The following is a 23,254-nucleotide window of genomic DNA, read 5'->3' as shown; positions in this document are numbered from 1 at the left end:
AAACGGTGACTAACGGAAGAGGGGAGAATGCTAAATAGGTGCAGGTGCCATTGAACCAGGCCTTGGTGGAGAAGGCACTGGGGTTGGAACCTAAGGTGGAGAATAAAGATAAGAGAGATGCATATGTTATGCTAAGGATGAATAGGGAGGATGTTTTGACAAATGTCAGCATCAACATACAAGATATCCCCAATGCTGAAATCTGCATGTATGCAAAATTGGTGCACTCACTCTTCTCCAGCCAGCGGTATAACTCCCTCAAGCACCGAATCAGTGTGCCTGCGCTGGAGAATGTGGCAGCCCACACCTTGGATGAGGTAGACTGGAACGACTATGTGCACAAGACTATAGACCAAGCAGGCAAAGCATGAGCCCTGGGCAGCCAGATAGGCAGGCGAAGAGTCCCCAGCCTCTAAAAGTACTGAGAGGAAGAGACCTTCCTCGAAAGCCTATTTCATCGAATATGGAAGTGTGCTGACAGCCATCATCCATGAGGCTTAAAAGAAGCTCAGCAAGGAGAAGAAGGAGCAGATGAGACTCCAGATAGGTTGCCGATCCACCAGGAGAAAGAGCCATCGAGCGACAACACAAAAACTGAGATAGAGAAGGAGGATCAGGAGGCTCAATCCAGAAGGAAAAAAGCAAAGAAGCCCACTAAAAAGATAGCTCAGAAGAAGAAATAGGATGAGGGCAGGAAGAAGGAAAAAGAAGATCTAGAGAGAGCCAAAAGGAAATCCCTAAGAGAGGCTGAAGAGAGGGAGAAAAAGAAAAAGGAAGAGCGAGGTAGAGGAGTTGACAGAGGATGCTAGAAAAGCCAAGAAGGAGTCGGAAAAAGAGGCTGAAGAGAGGAAGAAGAAAGAGAAGGAAGAAGTTGAAAAGCTAGCAGAAGAATCAAGGAAAACAGAGGAAGAGAGAGAGAGAAGAGTTGCGGAAAAGGAGGCGGAGTTGAGAAGAAAGGCGGAGTTGACCTATGGGCTTTAAGTCAGCCCAGGGATGAGAGACCTGGCTTAAGCACTCATGTGCTCGAAGTCATGCCGCCTATGGTCATTGGAGGCAAGGGCAAGGCTCCCATCCATCCCATCCCGTCCCTCTTGGTGGGCACGAGTGAGGAAATCACTCTTACTCCAAGCATTCCTACTAGCGCCGATGTAAACAATTTTGTGGCGTGGATGCAATACTTCATTAATAAGGAACTGACCTAAAGAAAGAGTGTGGAGACTACGACCATTGGGTAGAAAAGACTGACCACAGATGCTGAGTCTAGGCAGGATTTGAAACGCCGAAAGGTGGAAGCTTCGACCACATCAATCCCTACTATTGTGACACCATTGGCAAACCATGATGAATACGTTGTTAAACTACTCTCTCAGCTAGAGAAGGCAAAGGAGGAAAGAAAGATAGTAGTGGCCGAGTTGGAAGCGGAAAAGGAGTCGGCGGCAACCTTCCAGCTTGAAAAGACAAGGCAAATAGCTATGCAATAAAAGGAGATCTTTGATCTAAAACAGGAATCAAAGGCCAAAGATGACAAGGAGGAAAGCTGGTAGCAATGACTCGAATATGAAAATCAAGAGCTAGTGAAATTGCAAAGAGAATATAAATTTTTAATCATGCAACATGAGGAGTTGGCAACAAAAATAGATCAGATCGAAAGAGACATGGAAGAGCTTGCCGCAAGGGAAGAAGAAAGTAAGCAAGAAGAGGAGTAGCATGACAGAGGGATGGAAACCATGATCGAAAAGTTGAGCCTTGAAAGATAAGTGCAGGACAGAATGAGCAAAAAATTGGAAGACCAGGAGCAGAGACTCATGGCCATGGTATAAAGACAAGGAGAAAGTATGGAGGAGATAAAAAAGAGAGCCGAAGAGTGGGCATGCCAAAATGAACGAAGAGTGAAGACCTTGGCACGTTGCCTGGCTCTCGTGGAAAAAAAAAAAGTCTTAGCAGAAAGCAGAGCAAAGGTAGCCCAAGTGGGCTTCAATACTCAACAATGAGCTTTCCTGAATACTCTGATGGATGCCACTCACACGGAGGAAGGGGAGTTCCCTGAGGTGGTAAAGAAGAAGCTAAGCATAGCACGCAGAGCTTTGCAAGCAGGGCTACACATGCCACCATAACCCGTTGCAGTTGGGATGAGCCTTGATGAACGACACAAGTTTTTGTTGTTGGCTGGCCTAACCCCCCAGGAGACTGATGCACTGGGGTTTGTAGAGGAGGTACACCAAGAAGATCGCCAAAAGGGTGAAGCTGAACTGCAATTTGATATGGGCAGATTCGAAGAAGAAGTGATCCCACAACCCCCTTTACCCCACTCTGAAGAATAGCAGTAGTTAACATACACATTCGCGGAAAGAAAAATCACCCTGAGGGAAAAGAGAAAGAAAATGGTGGAAGAAGCTAGACAGAGATTAAGGGCCAAGCCTATTGCACAGACGTCCGCACCTTTTCCACCATGCCTAAGTGACTTGTCGGCTAGCTTCCATATAGAATTCGTAGTCTGGAAGAGACAAGAAAAAGAGAAGCATCCCTTTAACTTTAGCTTCCTCCTCCCCAACTGCCTACGCAGAGTCCTTCCTCTTAAAGTATGGAAGAGGTGATCGGCTTTGGAAGTCGACTAGACCAACAATAACTGGAAGAAAGAGAGAAGAATCCCACCCCCTAGGGCACTGAGGATGCGGAGTATTGTCAAAATAAGGTTTTTGAAGTGCCTCAGTCTGTGCCCGGATATGAGTGTCAGCCAGTGTGGCGAAGACACATTTGCAATGACAATGTGTTCTCCTGGATGGCTTTTTGTAACACCCTCCCCTCTGAGAGAAACAACCCCACCTTCATGGTGCACATGCTCCTTTACTCTCAACGTCTAGTTTGCCCTCTTGCTCTTTGAGTGGACATGTTTGGGAAAAGTGATTGCTTCCTTTGCAGAGATAACATGTGTCTAGGAAGGGGGCAAACTTAGCAGAGAGTATGATTTCCATGCGAGAGGTGTCTTGAAGCTGGAGAAAGTTAGGGGGACTCTTTCCGCTTATTCCACAAGATACACACTCGATGCTCACTTCTAAGCTGGCCCAGGGCTGTTGTGATAGTAGGTGTGTAGAGGACTTTGCCAAGTGAGAATGCAACGGTTGCCACCTCACCATCGAACCAAGGAGAAAGGTCTGACAGTGTGATCCACACTAGGCATTCGTGGAGAAGAACCCCTTTAGGAGGGAAGGAAGAAGACCAAGGAAGAGTATAAACAAGATTACCTTTGAAGCCAACTGTGGAGGCCAAGATCTAGTCATGTTCCACTTTGGATGTGAGCATTTCAAGGAAGAAGCCTTTCCTGATGAAGTGAAATTGAACAAGCGTTGCTTTGACTTGGTTGGTTCCTTCAAACTATCACAAAAACTTTGCTTTGCTAGGGGCCTTTTAAGGAAGTAGAGGAAGACTCCCGTTGTGAGGAGGATGACATAGCGTTGCTTGATTCTATCCAACTGGAGGAAAATGGCCACCTTGTGTACCTTGGCTCCATCCATAGCCTTCACCTTGCACTTAGTGTTTCATTTTACCTAGTCCTGATGCAGGGACCGTTTTGATTTCTACCACATCCACATTGCATGCTTCCCCGATGATTGCTTGTAGTTGGATTTCTTAGGTGGTTGCTCTGTTGACATCTCCTCTGTCTTAGCTCTCTTGACCAACCTAGTTTGCATGTGGATTAGACCATGACATGTGTCATTACTACCTCTTAATTGCTACGTAGTCACTCGTACTATTACTAAATCCCCACTATCAATACCAATGATACCCGCTGCTCACTCTTCAGCTTCTCTTAGGAGGTCAGGGTCTCAATGTTCATACAGACACATCTAAGGAGCTTCTACCCCAGCCAAGTGAAAAGAACTAGGATTCCTCTTCCACGTAAGAAAAGGAATAACCAAGTTTCTTCTTTTCACCCCGTGGTACTTCATGTGCGAGTTGTATCGAGGGTTGCACGCACCACCCAAGATATAGGCCTTGTCTTGTCGGCGTGCGACACTTGGCGAAGTGATCGAACCAAAGCACGAGTGATGGACCTCAAAGACAAGTGGCGTGGAAATTCTCCTTGACACGAGATTTTGCAGCAGGCTTACCCTACCAGAGGATCGTGTCAGCATGCGCATCAAGCTCTAAGGTCAGCTGCTCTCACTCTCTGCCTTGTTCTGTGTATCTTCTTTCCCATCGCAGCCAAAAGCTTCGTGGTACTCCAAGGGGCATTCCCCTTCCATGCCAAAGGTTCTAATCAAGCGAGAATATACGGCTATACGGTGGATTCATCGCATCCCTGCTTTGCGAGGAAGTCTAAAGAATCGATAAATTCATGTCAGTTGTTGCCTGTATCTCATCAGATTCATGGCCTACAAAAAACGGGCATCGAGTCGATTGCGTGAAATTTCATTGTTCACTGTTTTTTCTGACGGTGTGGATACATTAAGTCTGTGATCGACATATCATGTGCTGCGTGAGTTGAGAGTAGCTATGGCAAATTTGGGGACTTTTTCGAAGCGACAAGAGCCGTGAATGTCCCTGGTATGCCTGCAAAAGAGGTGGGTGTTCTTGGTAAACCGACTCTCATGGGCAAGTTACATTTTCCTACATGCCGATGATGTGTCATTATAAATTCTCTCACTTCGGTTCAACTTTGGTAGCCCTCCTATTAACTACCAGAAAAAGAAAAAGAAAAAGGTGTATCAGGGGGTCTTATCATGGTAAGATTAACCTTTTAGGTCACATGGCCAAGCCTCATTTGGCTCTTCTAAAGTGGTGGTTTATTTTTAACCAAGTCTGATAGTCTCCATGTGTGCCCAAATTGCTATAGTGGTTTAAAAATGCAAAATGAAGATAATTGAATAATGAATGAATGAATGAATAGATGAAATTGCTGTCCATTGATGAGCTTTGGAAAAGAAATGCTTAGCCCACTAAAACACAACTTAGACTGATATATGAATTGACTAATTTGCTAACAAAGTGCTCCATGAAATTGGAATCAAATGTTGGTGTATACCTAATGGAATGCATATTGTAGGGATCAGAGTAATTGTCCTTTGTTTTTGGACGTTAATTGAATATGTTGGTTTGTTGTGGTAGCAATGTGGATGTGAAGTGCAGGTCTAAATTTACTCAGTTTGATAGTGGATTGAGTGTGCAAAGTTGAAGAAAAGCATTGGGATTGATACATGAACAGGGTTGAGGCTATGTAAAGCAGATCGAATCAATTTGGAGCAGATATCTACATGTTTTATATGTTGTTTGAAGCATGCAAGAGTGTCGGATCAACTTTGTACCTTGAATGTCACTTTTGCAAGTCATCGGACTATGGACAACATGTATTCTTCTACATTATACTTATTAGAGTGTGAATGGACACATTTATCATACATTTGGTCAAGGTTGGTGAGATTAAGAGTGCTGGTTTGTGACAACAAGTCACTTGTGATTCATGCAAGCTTTGAATAATGACAAAGAAATATTGAAAGAGGTACAGACCTTTGGGGTTGTGTATCATTTACTATGTAGGAGTGTTCTTACTCTCTTGTGTAGTGGGTCTTTTGTTTATTTGCTGATTTATTTCATGCATGCAAGTTATTTTATGATCATTGCTCTTAGATTATTTTAGAAGGCTAGTTTCACAAGATGTTGATGAAGATGCTCTATGTAGGGAGCAAAGCACAATTGTGCGAGTAGTGGGATGTTGGGGAAGCTACTAGAAGTGAAGGATAGCAATGGAGGGAGCAAAGCGTAATCGTTGGGGGCTGTCGGAGACGAAGAAGATGAGAGCTACTTTGATGAAGCTCGCAGCAGTAAAATCATATGAGAATCAGCAAAAACATAGATCTGACTGGAATGGATTAATGACCAGCAGCCTAAGAAAGCTCTGGACAATTGTGAAACAGCAAGGTGGCTTGTTGAGCTGAAAACACAGATGTAGATAGATGGAATAACCTGCTGGCAGCAAACATGGGAGCTGTTGATGATAATGAGTGTTTCTTGGAAGTGTTTAAGAGTAGGGCAGCCATTACAGGCAGCAAATACAGGTGTAGAGAGCTGCTGGAACAAGAAACATAGGTGTAGAAAGCTGTTGGGATAGGAAACATACGTGGGCAGCAACCTCCAGTTAGGCGCAGACTGGGCAGCAACTAGCTGATCCAAATGACAACTTTAGATGAAGTGGGTGCAGCAAATAGCTCCAGATGGCAGCAATCAACCACTTGAGGGGGCCGAAATCGAAATATCCACTTGCGGGACAGTGTGAATACAAAAAGCTAAACCGGCTATTTTAAATTCTTGCCTAAAAGGCAATGCCCTGGTGGCTATGAAGGCTTATGGAAGCACCACTGTGTGGTGGATTGTATTAAATGCAGTCGGCCAGCTGTTGGTTTGCCAATTTCAGCACATTTTGGCTATTTATTAGCCACTGTCTAGTTGGGATAGATCATTCACTTTTGTCTCTTGTAGGTGCTCTCACCAATTGCAGCATTCTTCTTTGTCTTCTCCAAGGATTAGTGGTTGCATACTCCGTCACTAACTCCATCACAATCATTGTCTCCGGTGTTGTCATCATTTTCCAGCCTCATCCGGTGCCCTCATTGATACTTTAGGCTATGTGTAGAGATTGATTAGTCCGCCATTGTATTTAGCATTCGTTTCAGATTTAGTGCGGATTTCTCCTCTTTCTATTGTCTTTTCTCTTCTCCTTTTCTCATGTTTGTGTTTCTCTTCTGTTGCACACTCTCACACGGTATCATTGCCTAAGTGAGGACATGGAGGTTTCTTTCAAAGAAGACCACCCTATTGCTGAAAACACAAATTTTCAGCCTATTGTTTACTACAGAAAATTTAGATTTTTTTATAGGTGCTTTTGACAAAGACAAGACATCTACAATTGTTTTCTTGCAGTGTAGTTGATTATTCTCTCTATTTGGGCTCTTCTTTAGTCAAACATAGTAGATTCAGTGTATTTGTAGGTTTCAAGATAGTGGTTCCAAGGCTTTGATGTCTCAAATGAGGGGCCTATTTCTACTTCCTCTGATAGATTGCGTAATCATTGCGAAGATCAAAGGTTCAAGCCCCGTTCTGAACGGGAACCCTTTCGTGACCGATCATATAGATCGGAGCAGCTCTCTCTTCCTCCCTCTCTTCATGCCTTACATAGGGCTTGTCCTTCTGGTCCCCAAATGTGTATGGTGGGGCCTTTTGTTCAGGTGCTCATTCTTCCTTCTCTCCCCAAAGAAAACCATTTGGATGGATCAAATTACTCCCTTTGGGCTTGCAGAGTGGAGTGTATTCTTGACACCTTCGATCTTTGGGCTTTTGTGTTACTACCCCTATTCCTTGGCCTGTGGAGGATTTCGCTATTGGCTCATCTATGGATCGTGTAGCCCTTTGGGATAGGGTCAATTCTTGAGCTTGATCTTTTCTCTTTATGAGCCTTCGGGACACTGTTCTTATTCATATGCGCATGTTAAAGATGGTGGTAGAAGTGTGGATAAAGTCTTCTTCTCTCTATTATCAGAAGAGATTTTCCCATCGTATCCTTGGAGAAGAAACTTCGTGTGCTTTCGGTTGATGACTCTTCTTCCATGAAGGATTACATTAACAAAATGGAGAATATGAGAGACAACCTTATGTCCCTCAAATAGACGATATCTTTGGAGGATATGGCCATGATCCTTCTTACCCGATTGCCATCTTTCAAGCAGGATGTTTTCTACATTAGCCTTTGACATGGAGAGTACGTGAGACTCTTCTTTGGGAGGAGTTAGCCCCGCTTGTCTTGGGGCATGATGAGCGTCTTAAAGAGATAGGAGCAAGTGGAGCCGCCGGCTCTTCTAAAGCTTTTACTACAGTTATAGGAGCATAAAACAAGAAGGGAAACAAAAGGCAAATAATAACAAGAAACAGATTGACAAGAAGGACGAGAAAAAGGATGAGAAGAAGTCTAAGCCCAAGTGCCCACACTATGGGAAGGGCACTCATCCCGAGAAGTATTAGTGGAAGTATCCATCATATTTGAAGCCAAAGGATGATTTGAAGGACTCGAAGGCTACCCTTGTCACCAGAAAGTTTGTTTTTGTCTTATCTATTTGAGATGGAGGATATTGCTCTTGCTTCCTCCACTATTGAAGAGAAGCCGTGGCTCATTGATAGTGGAGCCACTTCCCATATGACTTATTGTCAAGATTGGCTTCAACGTCTTCATTCTAGAGGGGGTTTAATCACCATTGGTGACAACTCTTCCATACTAGTGTGTGGAGTGGGGACCATTTCCCTTTTGCTCGATCATTAAGTCTCAATGGCCAAAGTCATTTATTTTTCAGATTTGGGTTTCAACCTTCTTTGTGTCCATGATTTGATGTAGCTAGGTACCCATGTGGTCTTTATCCTTGATATTGTGATTGTTGAATGCTCTTCTATGTTGAGCTAAATTATCATTAACCTTAATAAAATAGTCCCAAAACTCAAGTTAATTAATGAATTTTAAATAGTTTCTTATAAAGCAGATGCGGTTCGACAGAGTTTCAGTGTTCCACATGTAAATTCTAATTTGGGAGGCTCCAAACATTCTATAGATAGATAGCTTGCCCTCCCACTTAGTCCAATCTCGGTTTTATAGTGTGCGAGAGCTTTATTGCCCACACCCCATTTGGAGTGGACATCTTAGCCGAAGTTGCTCCAACTTGTCTACTACTCAGTGGTGCTTGTTTTGCAGCCATTTTCTTGCTGATCTGCCCTGTTGCTGTTGTTACCTGCTGTCCACCATACTCAGAAGGCTGTGTTACTGTTAGGCGTCTACTTGGCTGATCTAGGACGCGTCTACATCTGCATTTGCTGCTTGATGACCTTCCCCAATTGGTGGTGACAGTTAACTATTGCGTTTCTCGCTATCTGTTGTGTTTTTGCCTTCTTGGAGCTCATCTACCTGGCACCCACATATTGGAGGTAGCGTTTTCAGCTTTTCTCTCTTCTCTACCGGTTTGATGTAGATCTGATATCCACATTGTTGTGTTTGCTACTACCAGACGTCTTCGGAGGTTGTCTTGTTGTGTTTTGGGATTTGTTAGAGTATGACATTCTCCAACTCATTATCTCTGCCTTGGTCCTTGAGACACAAGAGTTTAAGGTTCAATATTTTATTCATTGCATAGTGTGTTTATTGTATGAGCTTTGTATTATTCAAATTCATTCATTTCAGATTATTCATTGTGTTCATTGAATTCGATTTATCCTAACTCTAATTGTGTTCTGCTATCAGTTTGTGCTTTGTTGTATGATCATATTTGTGTTTTTGTTTTAGGAAGCTTATACCTAATGCTTATTGATGCTTTATAGGATACTCAGTGGTTGTACTACTACTTCGGTTGTAATGTATATCTCCCAATATGCTATGGCATGCTTTTAAACTGAGATTTGGGCTCCACTACATTGATCTTGGCTATGGTTAGATATCTTGGTTTAGTGGCTTACGTAGTTACGGGCTTGAAGAATCTATTAGGTTTTATGCTCCTAGCCTATGCTTCATGTATCTTGGATACTCGGATGTCATGTACTTGATTTTTTGAGCTTGCATTGCTCATTTGACATTTAATATTGCTCCAATGGAAATTACCTACGCTACTTTGGATGTTACATAGAGCTTTGGATTTATGGAGTTAAGCTTGAGCTTACTTTCACTGAGAGTGTGGGACACTTACTTCATGTACATACTCTCTTGATATGTATTGGATGCAGTTACCCTATAGTGGGCTGATTTGATCACTCACTTTAAACTTGACACTTGAAAGGAGAAGCCGAAGTGGAAGCGTGATCAAGTGGAAGCAAGAGAGGTGTGAGCTACGGCGGATGGAGCAAGAGAGCAAGAGAGAGAGACTTAAGATGTGGGAACTCCAACAATCAGAATGTGTGACCGGCCTTCTCTTTATTCAAATATCATTGAAAGAATAAAGAATAAAGTGACAGTGATAGGCGCCGTAGCCTACAGTATGCAAGTGCAGGTATTGCCAGTGTATTAATACATGGGCGGCTAGGCACAAGCGTCTTTACCCCCAACAATCTCCCACTTAAAGGCAAATGTGTCTCGAGTGAAGAGGGAATAAGAAAAAAAAAGACAAAGTATAATGTTTACATAGAGTACAACAGGATGAGGAATAGAGGTCATCTCATCCAACGCCCATCAATTTCCTAAGGAAGATAAAACGCTCTACTGAGAGACTTTTCGTGAGTAGATTTGTAGGATTTTGGTCAGTTGAGATCTTGACAAGATCAACAGACTTGTCCACAATAACCTCTCTGATAAAGTGGTACCGCACCTCAATGTGCTTCGTCTTCGCATGGAAGACCGGATTCTTGGCTAATTGGATAGCACTCATAGAATCTGAATGCAGTGTAGGAACCATGTCAATTATACCAAGGTCTGCTACTGGACGGTCTAACAAGAGAGCCTCCTTGCGAGCCTCAATGGCTGCAACATACTTGGCCTTTGTAGTAGAGTGCCATACATTTTTGCACCTTGGACATCCAAGAAAAGCATCCCCAGCAAAGGTAAACATATAGCCAGAGGTGGATTTTCTACTGTCTGCATGTCCTGCATAATCAGAGTCAGTGTATCCCATGACTCCTTTATCTTGGCCACCATAAAATATGCACATATCTGCTGTGTCCTTCAGGTATCTCATGATACCCTTGATGGCATCCCAATGCTGCCTGCTACGTGTAGCCATATAGCGTGCCACAATTTTCACTGCAAAAGCTATGTCAAGTTGAGTGGCTATCATGGCATACATCAAACTGCCCACTGCGGATGCATAAGGAATCTTGGCTATCGCAGCCTTCTGCTCATCAGATTGCGGACAATTGGCCTGGCTCACCTTTACATGAGAAGGCAAAGGACAGTCAATAGGCTTAACATCGTGCTTATGAAACCACTCAAGGACCTTCTAGATATACTCCTTTTGTGACAAGTAAAAAAGCCTTGAGAGCGGTTCCTTTGTTTTTGTTGGTCACATTGCCTGAGTCTTGGGACACATTCCCTACTGCTACGTGTGCAAATATGCCCGAGAATGGGCTGAAATTGTTTGATGTAGATGGTGCACTCCTGACAAAGGAGATCAATAGGAAGAATGTGGATGTTTCTCGTACTTCTCATACTTTGATTATTCGGGGTCGCCATGATGGCAAGAGTGGGAATGACCGCCATGGTAGAGACTCGCAGAAGTCTCATTCCAAGTCCCATGGATAGTCTTGCAGTAAGTCTCGTGGGCGTAAGTCTGATTTGACATGCCATTATTGTGGGAAAGTAGGACATATCAGGCCGCAGTGCCATAAAATGCACAATGACAAGCACAAGGAAAATAGCAAAGGGAAAGCGCAAGACAAGTTTAATGATCGCAGCATTGTCTCTGCTAAGTTCAGTGTTAAGATCGAAGAGATCAATGTAGTGCAGCAACCTAACACTGATAATGATTACATACTGGAAGCTTCTTCTTTGGATGAGTCATAGTTGTCTGATGCCTTGCTTGGTTTTACTTAGTGTTGGTTGATGGATTTAGGGGATTCCTTTCATGTGACCTCTCATAGAGAGTGGTTCCACTCCTATCGTGGTATGACTGGATTTGTCAGTTTGGGGAATGACTTGGCATGGTAGATAGTTGGTATTGGTGATATTCGGCTGCAGTTTGGTTCATGTAGTATATTTACTTTACATAATGTTTGACATGTATCGGCTCTCACAAAGAGTCTTATCTTTGTTGGCACACTCGATGATAAGGATTAATTTGTTTCCTTCAGGGATTCTTCATGGAAGATCTCTTGTGGGAACCTTGTTTTGGCATATGGTGCTAAGTCTGACACTTTATATCCCTTAGTTGTATTTGGATCCGTAGATTATGTTTTGTCTATGGTTACACTTCCACATGTATCTCTTTGGTATCGTTGCCTTGGGCACATGTCCTTAAAAGGAATGGAAATACTTACTCGTTTGCAGTATCTTCTGTCCCTTGACTATAAGTGTTTTGAGTCGTGATCATTGTTTACATGGCAGTCTAACACGTAGTACGCATAAGAAGTTTGGCACTTTGCGCATGGGTGTGCCTTTGGCTCTTGTTCATTTTAATGTTTGTGGATCTATCCCCTGTCAGTCTTTAGGATGTGCGAAGTACTTTGTCACATTTATTGATGATTACTCATATAAGGTTTGGGCATATCCCATAAAGCTGAAATTTAATATTTTGGCTACCTTTCAATGTTGGCTTGCATTGATTAAGAACCAATTTGGGTATAGATTGAAATGCCCACAGTCAGATAATGGGGGCGAGTATGTCTATAAAGCCTTTGAGAAGTTTTGTGATGAGAGGGGTATTAAGTGTCAGTTGACCGCCCCTCTATACACCCCACCCCAGAATGGTATAGCTGAGCACATGAATAGGACAATATAGGAAAGGGTCCGTAGTATGCTTAGCCAGGCAGGCCTAGCACAATAGTTTGGGTTGAGGTAGTGACTACTATCATACACTTGATCAATCGATCTCCTTGTAGTTCTATTAACTTTTAGGTTGTAGAGGAGGTGTGGTCTGGAAACCTCCCTCGTATGATCATTTGCGTGTCTTTGGTTGAGGCTTTTTGCCATGTACCCAAGGACAAGCGCACAAAGTTAGATCCTAAGTCCGTGAAATGCATCTTTCTTGGTTATGAGGATGCAAATGAGATGGGCTATCGCCTATGGGATCCACAAGCTCGGAAAGTCATCCGCAACCATGATGTAGTTTTCCATGAGAAAAAGTTGCATAAGTAGCACGAGCGGATAGTCGAGATATGTAGGGTCATCTTTCAGGAGGAGCCTTCTTCTCTCGTATAGTCAGCTAGACGGCCTGTAGTAGCAGCTGATGCTTCAATAGCCCATGACCATGATGTTAGACAGAATGTGCAGACTCCTTAGCTTGCCTTGAGATGTTTTGCTAGAGCCAGATGTCCTTTTGAGCGGTTTGAGTCCTCCATTGATTATGTGATGGTGATAGATGCAGGTGAGCCTCTCACTTATGATGAGGTCATACGCTGTGGTGATAGTCACTCCTGGGAGAGGGCCATGGAGTCAGAGTTTGACTCTTTACAGAAAAATCATATATGGGAGTTGGTTCCTTTGCTTGGTGGAAAGTGTGTATTGCCATGCAAGTGGGTGTATAAGTTGAAGAGCACCCCTGGACGCCCCAAGCCTGCCTATAAGGCCAGATTAGTTGCTGAGGGTTTCAAACAGGAGCATGGTGTTGACTTCGAGGAAGTCTTTTCTCCTGTAGTCAAGATGACTACCTTATCCGTGGTTTTAGCATTGGTTGCTTGGTTAGATCTGGATCTTTATCAAATGGATGTTAAGACAGCTTTTCTACATGGGGACTTGCATGAGGAGATTTATATGCAGTAGCCTAAGGGCTTTGAGGGCAAAGGCAAGGAACACCTAGTGTGCAGATTGAGAAAGAGCCTTTATGGCCTTTAGTAGGCACCTAGGGAACAGTACCACAAGTTTGACGCTTTTATGCATTCACAAGGCTATAGACACAGTGATATGCATCCATGTTTATACACGAAGAAGGCTTGTGATGGCAGTCTTTTGATTTTGGCCCTCTATGTGGATGACATGTTGATTGTTAGAAGAGCTCCTGATGAGCTGGATGCTCTGAAAAGTCAACTCAAGAAGAGCTTTGAGGTGAAAGACATGGAATATGCCTCACATATACTTGGGATGCTCGTCACATGAGATCGCTTAAAGAGTCTCCTTTACTTCTCGCAGAAGGTGTATATCTAGAAGTTTTTTGAGCAGTTTCATATATAGGATGTTGAGTCTATTGATTGTTCTTTACCTTCTCATGTGAAGGTTAGTTAGGCCAGTTTGTCCATAGTCTGATAAGTAGAAGGCTAAGATAGCCAAGATCCCTTATGTATCCATGGTGGGTAGTTCGATGTATACCATGATAGACACTCATCCAGACATAGCATTTGCAGTGGGAGTTGTGGCACGTGTAACCAATCTTCCTTGTGTGGATGGGTGGTAATTCCCTAATTAGGACTTAGTTATAGCAATAACATTTATCACAAAATTGAGAAATGTAAATTAACTTATAATCTTGGACAATGGATATCTTGTTGGCTACAAAACTGGCGCCTCTTTTGATATTTATTTAACTTAATCGAAGAAGAGGTTAATGTACAATGGCATTCTCCCAATCCCTTTCGGTATTCCAACTCCCCTTCTTGTCCAAAATCACCTAAGTCTTCAATCTGATTTACCCCTTGATTCGGATAGTCAATTGGCCTTTACCCATCTCGATGGAGATGGGAAATGCTCCAAATTCATTGATTTTTTGGTTCCTCCACTTGAATTTGACTAAAAACAGCTTCAGCCCTATTGAGTCCAAGTCTTGGAGCTTTCAATTTTGGGCATGCTTTCCGAGGCTGCTGCTAAACCCTAATTTTTGCTGTCGATTAGGGTTTACAGTAGAGAAATCTGAAATTTCTCAGTCTTTGGTGAACTCAATGCTGTAATTTACAGAGCAAGGCTGTAGAAAGGTTAGGAGATGAGAGAAAATGCTAAGGAGAGAAAATTCAGACTTTCTTCGTGAAGAACCAAAGAAAATCCATCATTTACTACTGTTGCCCTGTCTCAAGAGATTGTAGATGCAAAGAACTGAAGAAAACCAGTCATTTACTGCTGTTGCCCTATATCAACAGCTTGTAGATGCTGTCACTTGCTGTTGATTGGTCTTCTCCTACCCCTACTTGCCTCAAAAGGTCCTCCGATGGCTGCAAATCGGACTAGTAGTATCTCCTCCCTCTCTTTTGCAGGCTGAATACACTAAAATGCCTCTCTCCAGTCTCTAAAAACGTTTTTTAGTCTTGTATGGGCATTTTTGACAAGTGGTCGGCTTCCCAAATGGTTTTTTCAGCATTATCCATAATTAAATATTAATTTTCAGTCTTTATATATTGCAAATTAATCTAATAATTATTTCGATGCCCTGAAAAATAATCTGACTAGCAAATACTTAAATTGGCTAGGCAATTTCTATTTCCGAGTGTCTTTGCGCAATCTTTGACCATTAGATTGGCGTTAGGTACCATTAAATGCCACTTCTCTAGTGTCACCGACTGAAAGTTATGGCCAAATGAATGACCTAGGCCAACAATTGGCACCAAATACCACTAAGTACTTGTGCAGCATAACTTATAGCAACTTTTTCCTTTGACATCCCGTGATTTCCTCGGGTCCCGGGCTTGTAAATTTATTCTAACCCTAGTTACACCTCATATGTGCAACATTTACTTAACCATGTGATAAAAAATTAATCCACATGTTGAGTGAGGTTTCAAAAATACATGTCCTCATGACAGTCCTTCCCCTTAAAATCCTTGCAATCGTCCTCGATTGCACTGACAAATGCATCAAAAGCAAAATAGTGGATTGGAATTTCTGCAAGGCATCATAGTTAACACAACATTGTGCACTGTTGCTCAACCATTCCATATGCCCAACATATGCTGAAAATTACCTTTCACTTCTTCCTTGGTCTGGAGATCTATCAGATGGCACAGGGCACCTTCATCTCCCAGCATAGATACATCCTTGAGCTTGTGTTGGAGTCTGGTATGGCCAAGTGTCGGCCTATTTCTTGCCCCATGGACCCCGAATCCAAGCTCGTGGCAATTGAAGGACCCCTATCAGATGCTACCCGTTACAAGTTTCTTGTCGGTTCTTTGATTTGGATTATTCATATCAGGCCAAACGTCTCTTCAATAGTGGAATTGTTGTCTTTTTTCATAAAGATTCCTACTTTGGCCTACTGGCTAGCTGCCTTGCACATGTTGCGCTACTTACAAGGGATTCGATCCTACAGAATCATGTATGGAGGGGGGGCTACTCTTATTGGATGGAGTGATTTAGATTGGGTAGGTGATGTGGAGTTGAGACGATCCACTACAAGTTATGCTGTCTCCCTTGGATTGGGAGCTATCTCATGGAGTAGTAAGAAGTGGTCTACTGTGGTCTTATTGCCCACAGAGAGTGAGTACTAAGCACTTGGTTCTTCAACTATGGAGGCAGTTTGGTTCCACAAATAGGATCCACACAGCTTTTCATTGATAACCAAAGTGCCTTGGCTTTGGCAAAGAACCTTGTGTTTCATGCTCACATGAAGCACATTGAGGTTCAATGCCACTGTTTACGAGCGGATTGTGGATTCTGTGTCAGCAGTGGTCTAGTGTCCCATGGAGGACAATGCAACAAATCTCTTCATGAAGCCTTTTGTCCAAGGGCTTCTATGCTTCATTAGATGAGGTTGCTAGGTCTTCAAACACTCCTAGAATTTGAGAGGGGGTGTTAGCCTACCATTTGATTCTGTCAGTCAGGCATCACCTGGTTGTGAACTCCGTCAAAGTCTAATGGAGACAAAGGAGCTTTGATTGTTTTTGTCATTCACTTTTGTTTGCATTCCATGCACCGATCAGCCCTGTCTTACTTCGCCTAGCTCCAGACTGCTGCAATTTGCCCAGCAGTTGCCATGTCATCATTTTCACTGCCTAGATGGCAATTGGACTGCATTAAATGCAGTTGTCCAGCTGCTGGTTGGCCAGTTTCAGCATATTTTGGCTATTTATTAGAAGCCACTGTCTGGCTGGGGCAGATCATTCTCTTTTGTCTTCTGCAGGTGGTCTCACATTCTCTTCTGTCTTTTGCAGGTGCTCTCACAGATTGCAGCATTCTTCTCCGTCTTCTTTGAGGACTGTTGGCTGCACACTCTGTCTCCGTCACCGTTACCATCACAGTCTTTGTCATCACTGTCTCCAGTGCTTTCATCATTTTCCAGTATGATCTGGTGCCCTTATTGATGCTTTGGGCTATGTGCAGGGATTGATCGGTCCGCCATTGTATTTAGCATTCATTTAGACTCAGTGCAGATTTCTCTTTTCTTCCTGCTGTCTTTTCTCTTCTCCTTCTCTCTGTGTTCCTCTTCCGTTGTGCCCTCTCACCATTTTTGCATTTTTCACATAATTTTAAAAAATCATATCCCTTCCCCCAGGTCTTGCTGCTTGGTTACTAATGTAAAATAGAAGTTTACTACTTGCTGGCCTTATCTGTAAATTAGGGTTTCAGCAATTGCATAGTGAAGAGAAGAAGATAGACAATGTGTGAACTACACGATTACATTAACTTATTAAGTGTGGTGCATTCTTGCCACATCACCCACTTATTCGGCTTTAGCCTCTTTGCATACACATTACTTGGATGGAGTTTGCGTTTTAAATGGCCAAAGCCTTTCATTACATGTATCACATACACATAGTCACAATATTTAAAATGTTTTCCCATAAATATCATACTAATTAATTAACACTTTAATTTATGTGACACCAAAGCATGTAGCTCTCTTTGTGCAATTGATGAGAATGGACTTTTGTACACTATCTAGACATTTGAGCCAAATTGCCATTGCTTTACACAAATTAGATTTCTATGTATGTGTGCATGCACAAATTAGGGTTTTAGCAGTTGCATAAAGAGAGACAAGTGTGTCAGCTGCACAATTCATAACCTAGCCTTGACATGACTATTTTTGTGATTAATTACATTATTTAGCAATTGTGGTGCATGCTTGCCACATCATCTACTTTAGCCTCTTATGCATACATTTATTTGGAGTATGTATTTCAAATGGTGTAAGCCCTTGGTTGCATGTATCACTTCATGTGCTATTAGCCATGCCCCCAATTGTGTATGTACAGGTTTTACAAGTTACTCAAGGCTACAATCCAAAATCTTTCATGGTATACTAATGTATTAATGCTTTAATTTATGTGACACTAAAACATGTTGGTCTTTCTATACAATTGCTGAGAATGGACTTTTGTGCATTAATGTAGAGACTTCAAACTAAACCACAATCTCCAAATGGCCATTGCTTTATGCTCTCTCTCTCTCTCTCTCTCTCTCTCTCTCTCTCTGTGGTTGCCTATTTGTCACAAGGATGTGTACTTTTAATGCTAAGCTTTGGCATTATTAAGTTGGGGACATGTGAGGTGCATGTGAAGTGCAAGTCAGTTAAGTCACGGTGATGACCTAAGTAACCCAAGTGAGCAGTGGGTGACATTGGCAAAAGTTGTATAAAGTTATGTTAGATAGGTACTTGTGGGTGTGTAATGTTAGTTTGGGTATTAATTTGACCTATAAAATGTCGGGTGGTGACATTGGGACTAGGCATTAATTAATTAATTACTATTAGTCCTAGGCCAATTAATATTGAAACAATTAAATGCTCCATGAAGGTTAGCACAATAAATGTGAATGGGTACTAGTCCTAGGCCAATTAATATTGAAACAATTAAATGTTCCATGATGGTTAGCACAATAAATGTGAATGGGTACTAGCTAGTTCTTGACCAACGACAAATGACAAATTAATTAATTTTTATAAATTAGATATTGAAAATTAAGCAATTAATGTTGGAAGCTACAATTAGAAGGTTGCCAAGTGGCGAAAGAAGTTGCAAAGTGGCCAACATGCAAGCTAGGGGAAAGGCTGATGGGGGTTGCCTGAGGGTCATTTCAGCCAATCAAAGTATTGTGGAGGCTATGAGAGATAGGAGAGTGGCTGTAGACAGCAGGCACCAGCTGAGAAAAGCCATTTGCAGCTAGGAGGGAGCGGATCAGCAGCAGGTGATAGCCCCAAAAGGCTATCTACAAGGAGGCGACAATAGATATTGGGTCCATAGGGGGCAGGTGACTGCATTTTGGAGCACCTGTTGAAGGTGGGCTGTAGCTGACCAGCCATTTCCAGCAGGAAAGCAGCAGATTTGAGCCAATTTTGGCAGCAGATTTCTGAAATTTCTGTCTTCTTAGCTTTCTTTCTCATCTCTAGTCAATTGCTCAATAGTTCTCAGCCATTCCTAGCTTGGGATGAAGAGCAATCGAAGAAATTGCTGCAAAAACCCTAATTTACATTAGAAATCAGGGTTTCTTAGCCACTTGGGGACTTGTGCCCATTAACTGAAGACCCTAAACTTGGTGCAGCAGCAGTAGGTACAGAAATTAAAGCTGATCAGAGGGGTGAGCCCATTCTCCACTTTGGTGGCCTGATTGCAAGAGTTTGAAGACCCATTTGTGCCTGGACTAAAGCTCAATCAAGGGGCAAATTGGATTTAAGAGTGGCTGGTCATTTATGACAGCCAATGTATCGAAGATTGAAGGAGATCAGCCCATATTTGTGCACTTCAATTTAGTGCAATACAAGTTAAAGAAATACCACAAGGGGCGCCAGTTGTTGGGCCCAACTAGGTCTTGGTTGTCCACAAGATTAATTGGTAATGTTTGTATTTTCAGTTTTGTGAATTTGATTCTTTTTGTAATTTGAGTTAAAGTCAGGTCATCTACCACCCTTGCCCAATAGGAAGGCGGTTTCACACACACACACACACACACACACGCACGCGCGCACGTGCACACACACTCTCTCCCATGATGAGACCACAATTGATGCGGATGGACTTTGATTTTGTGTCATAGGCCACATTGGCCTTTTGCAGATGTTAATCTCTCGCTTTCTCTCAACATGGAATTCTTGTTGAAGTGCTTACTCATTGAACTTTTCTCTTCCCATATTGGAATAGAAACAATGGAAGAAAGAAAAATCTGTGACAACATTTTGGTTGGTTAGTGCATGCTTGACATTTAACCTCATCTATCGTAGAAACAGTGTGTATCTGTTTCAGTCACATGAGCAGAATTTGTTGTGGGCTTATTTATGCAAGTGCACTGTACGAGTAATTTGGGCCTGGTTTTTTAACTTTAAAAGACTGTTTACAAGAGGCTGGCATGCTCCTACAAAGCACAGGTTTAGGTTGGGTTCTGATAGTTCACCATGGCTGCAGGATGGAGTTGGAAGCAGATGATGGGTGTGTTGTTTTTATTCCAAGGGGATGCAAGAAAGAGCTGGGGAGAGGACCAGGAATAGCTAGTCAAGATCGTACGGTCTCTCGACATCAAATTGCACTTGAGCTGGAGGATAAGGGCTCAAAAGATGACTTTATTGGTCCTGTCAAGTTGAAAGTTCGAGTTTTAGGACCAAATCCAGTTTGTATAGCTCATCACAGTCAACAAGAGGGCTCAAGTTTGGCTGGGAAGAAAAGTGCATATGAAGTGATACTTTTGAAGAAAGGTGAAGCAGATGTTCTGTCAGTTGGAGATAAAATTTCATTATCGATAAGGTCACCAATCTTCTTTACAGTGAAGGAAGGTAGTGAAAAAGGAAATGGTCCTGCTCTTTGTTTTATAGAGGGATCTGGCAGCACATCAGGGATATTGTCAAAGGAAGGAGGGCAGTGTGTGAAAGGTGCGAGTCCGACAGGAACTTCGCTGAAGGATGAAAAACCATTACAGGGCGGCATTACTGATCAAGCTGCTGAGGATGATTTGATGGCACAATGGAAAGCCCAAAAGAAGGGGAAAGAGGTCAAGCAACAAGATATTGCATTAACTAAGAATGAAGAGAATGTGCATCAATCGCAGGATAAAGAGGAACTTGCTGTCAAGGAAGAAGAGGAATGCATTGCAGCAGCAGTAGCCAGGCGACAGAAAAGGACTCACGAGCGTCGTCTTCAGAAGCAACAGCAAGTACAGGGCAATGATGATAGTTTCCAACCTGAGCCTGTTGGGACTTCAAGGTCTGTCAAACCTTCTGCTCAAGAAAAGGATGTCAACGGAAGCTCTAAGGACTCAGTAGGGGCTTCCAGTATTGTGAAGCTTCTTGATGATCTGGAAGCAGATGAAATTGTTGCTGCCACACGGGACATTGATCCAGTAAAAGGTACGGTAATCAACTGAGCTTGTAATGTTGTGGACCATGTTTCTCACCTTTAACGGTTTTTTGCAGCTGGTACAGAAATATCATGTTTCTAATGTTTCTCAAGTGTGCCTTTGACCTAAACAAGTACCAGTTTTTGAGGTACATGAGGTGTTTTACTTTTGATGTTTAAACACAGCTTGGTTTTTTAGAGTTTGACCATTGAATCTACTGATGATTCGGTCTTGAAGTAACTTGAGTTTTGGTTCCATACTTTGTGATAATGCTTTTTGTGTGTGTGTTTGAACAGAGTTTGGCTTCCTCGTTGAGGGCTCAGAGTTTGAGCAATATAATCAAAGTCACAAGATGGGCAGAACCAAATGGCATTGGCTATCGTCAAAAACAAATAGCGATCTAGATGAAGAGGAGAATGTAAAGAAGAGTCGACATACACCTTGGAGTTCAAGTAAAAAGCACAGCAGAGATGAGGATGACGAGGAATGGATTGGAGAAAATCAGGATGAAAAGTTAGCTATAGCAAGTGCCAAAAAATCAAAACGTAGATCTAAATTGAGCCTTCGATCGCAGGGAACAAGTTCATCCGATATGGCTCCTACAGGAAGCAGCAAAGCACAGAACCAGAATGAGGATGATGAGGATGAGACTTTGGGAGGATTTATAGTAAATGATGGCAATGATGACGAGGATGAAATGCAACAGGATGAGGGGCTACCTGATGAAGAAGAAGAGGAGGACCAGGATGACGATGACAACAGTGATGATGATCTCAATAATGAGGATGACAATGGCACCTATGACAATGAAGGTGATGATTTGGAGGAAGAAGAAGTCCATAAAACAAAAGTGCAGAAACGGAAGGAAAAACAAGAGGATGGAAGACCACTCTGCAAATACGGAAAGAAGTGCTATAGGTTGGTGGAATTCATCATGACTTATTTCATAAATGTTGCTTGGATTTGAAGTACCCATCTCAGAACATGCACTAAAGTTTGCTTTTACTTTGAATGGCAGGAAAAACAAAGATCATCTGCAGGACTATCGGCACTAATCATGGTTGCACCTCATGGTTCCAAGTCCTGATTGAACTTACGCCATTGTACTTTGTTTTATATTTATGTGTGGATCGAAAACTTACCATCTACAGCCAACCTTACTGGTTCACATTTTGTACAGCATCTTGGTAAACAGTTATGTGCCTTTACTTTCTGGCAAGTTTCTAACTGCTTAAAGTGTCTGTGTTGTCATGTGATAATCTCTTGAGAACAAACTAATGCTGAAAGAAGTTTTCTCTCTCATTAGCAAACGTTAGTGCCCAAAAAGCAAAAACATATTTTTCTGCTTCCTGATTTGTCTATGCAACTTTTTCTAGATAGATAATATAATCAATGTTAATATCAGCAAGCATTAATTGCATAAATTGCGATGGGAGTGGTGAACATATATTTACAGACCGTATTTTAAGCTACTAATAGTCCTTGAAGATGCTCCTCCTATACTGTGGAGATGAAAGATGAAAGGAGAACAAGAAATTGCCTTATGAGGAAGGGCAGAAGAATGAACTAAATGATACTTCTGTTGTGCGTTCACTTCTTGCTTCCCCCAAGTATTTTCTGAATGCTGGAAGGATGTAGAGTATGTACTAGTCCACATCAAAGCAAAGTGAACGAAGGGATAGCATTATCCCCCTAAATGTGTTCCAGCAGGAAGCCAACGAAGCTCCAGTTATAAAGAGAATCTATCCTGTGTGTACTTGAAGGATTGCATGAGATGTGATCACACTGGTCCCATGAACAAGGGTTGAGAAAATGAACCCAGTGTCACGTACAATAACTGCGTTGTTACTGGTGTTTACCTGTATTACCATTTTGCTCCAGTTTTTCTTCATGCAAAATTATTGATCCAACTGGTGGGTCAACTGGGCATTATAGGGAGAGTGGGTGGGTACACTGGGGCCAGTGGCTTAGTGGCCATTAAGGCCTTTATTTCCTTTACTGTCATTAAGGCAATTTACTGCATGTAGCCAGTGAGGGACATGTGGCTTCCTCCTTCCCATGCAGGTTACCACCTCAGGGAAGGGCAACCAGATGGGGGAGATGGTGCAGCATGAGCAAGTGAGCAAGGTAATGAGGTATGGCAATGCCATGGACATGGATTATCTAGGTTCTGGTTGCAGAGATCCTGTGGATGTGGAGGTGGTGGAGAAGAAACTTCCCAATGAGCTCAAGGCTTTCTCAAGCAGCACTATGCTGATTTTGCATCTGCCAGTTCTGTTTTATTTTGTGGGCAGGATTCAGACAGAAGATGAATTTGGGAGATGGTTTCTCTCAAAATATTGTGCTAGAGCCACGTCCAATGATTTAGATTTGTTGTAAGGGGGTTTGAATACCAGCCTTCCTCCT

The 23,254-nt window shown here is 42.5% G+C and overlaps 1 protein-coding gene across 2 annotated transcripts; it reads left to right on the top strand.

Moving 5' to 3' along the window:
• The first annotated feature begins 3,943 nt into the window (after nt 1-3,943).
• LOC148031628 (uncharacterized) lies at nt 3,944-22,075 on the top strand. Of its 2 annotated transcripts, none has more exons than XM_087685209.1 (4): nt 3,944-4,150; nt 19,924-20,858; nt 21,145-21,766; nt 21,867-22,075. In XM_087685209.1, exons 2-4 carry the CDS (start codon nt 19,925-19,927, stop codon nt 21,901-21,903), a joined length of 1,593 nt encoding a protein of 530 aa, XP_087541335.1. In that variant the 5' UTR covers nt 3,944-4,150; nt 19,924; the 3' UTR covers nt 21,904-22,075. The 2 variants fall into 2 exon arrangements, with proteins under 2 accessions (XP_087541335.1, XP_087541334.1); XM_087685208.1 differs by lacking the exon at nt 3,944-4,150 and adding an exon at nt 4,206-4,562.
• The last annotated feature ends 1,179 nt before the right edge of the window (nt 22,076-23,254 follow it).

Source organism: Lygodium microphyllum, chromosome 9 (assembly GCF_053477565.2).
Source record: "Lygodium microphyllum isolate KBCC chromosome 9, Lygodium_microphyllum_v1.1.10, whole genome shotgun sequence".
Taxonomy (NCBI): domain Eukaryota; kingdom Viridiplantae; phylum Streptophyta; class Polypodiopsida; order Schizaeales; family Lygodiaceae; genus Lygodium; species Lygodium microphyllum.
This window is presented reverse-complemented; position numbering and strand designations above follow the sequence as displayed.

Bases quoted from the DNA above. Each gene is read 5' to 3' on its own strand.
- LOC148031628 (XM_087685208.1), top strand. From the start codon at position 4,537: ATGTCCCTGGTATGCCTGCAAAAGAG. The intron at 4,563-19,923 runs GTGGGTGTTCTT...CCATGGCTGCAG, and splicing joins CTGGTATGCCTGCAAAAGAG to GATGGAGTTGGAAGCAGATG. The intron at 21,767-21,866 runs GTTGGTGGAATT...TTTGAATGGCAG, and splicing joins TACGGAAAGAAGTGCTATAG to GAAAAACAAAGATCATCTGC.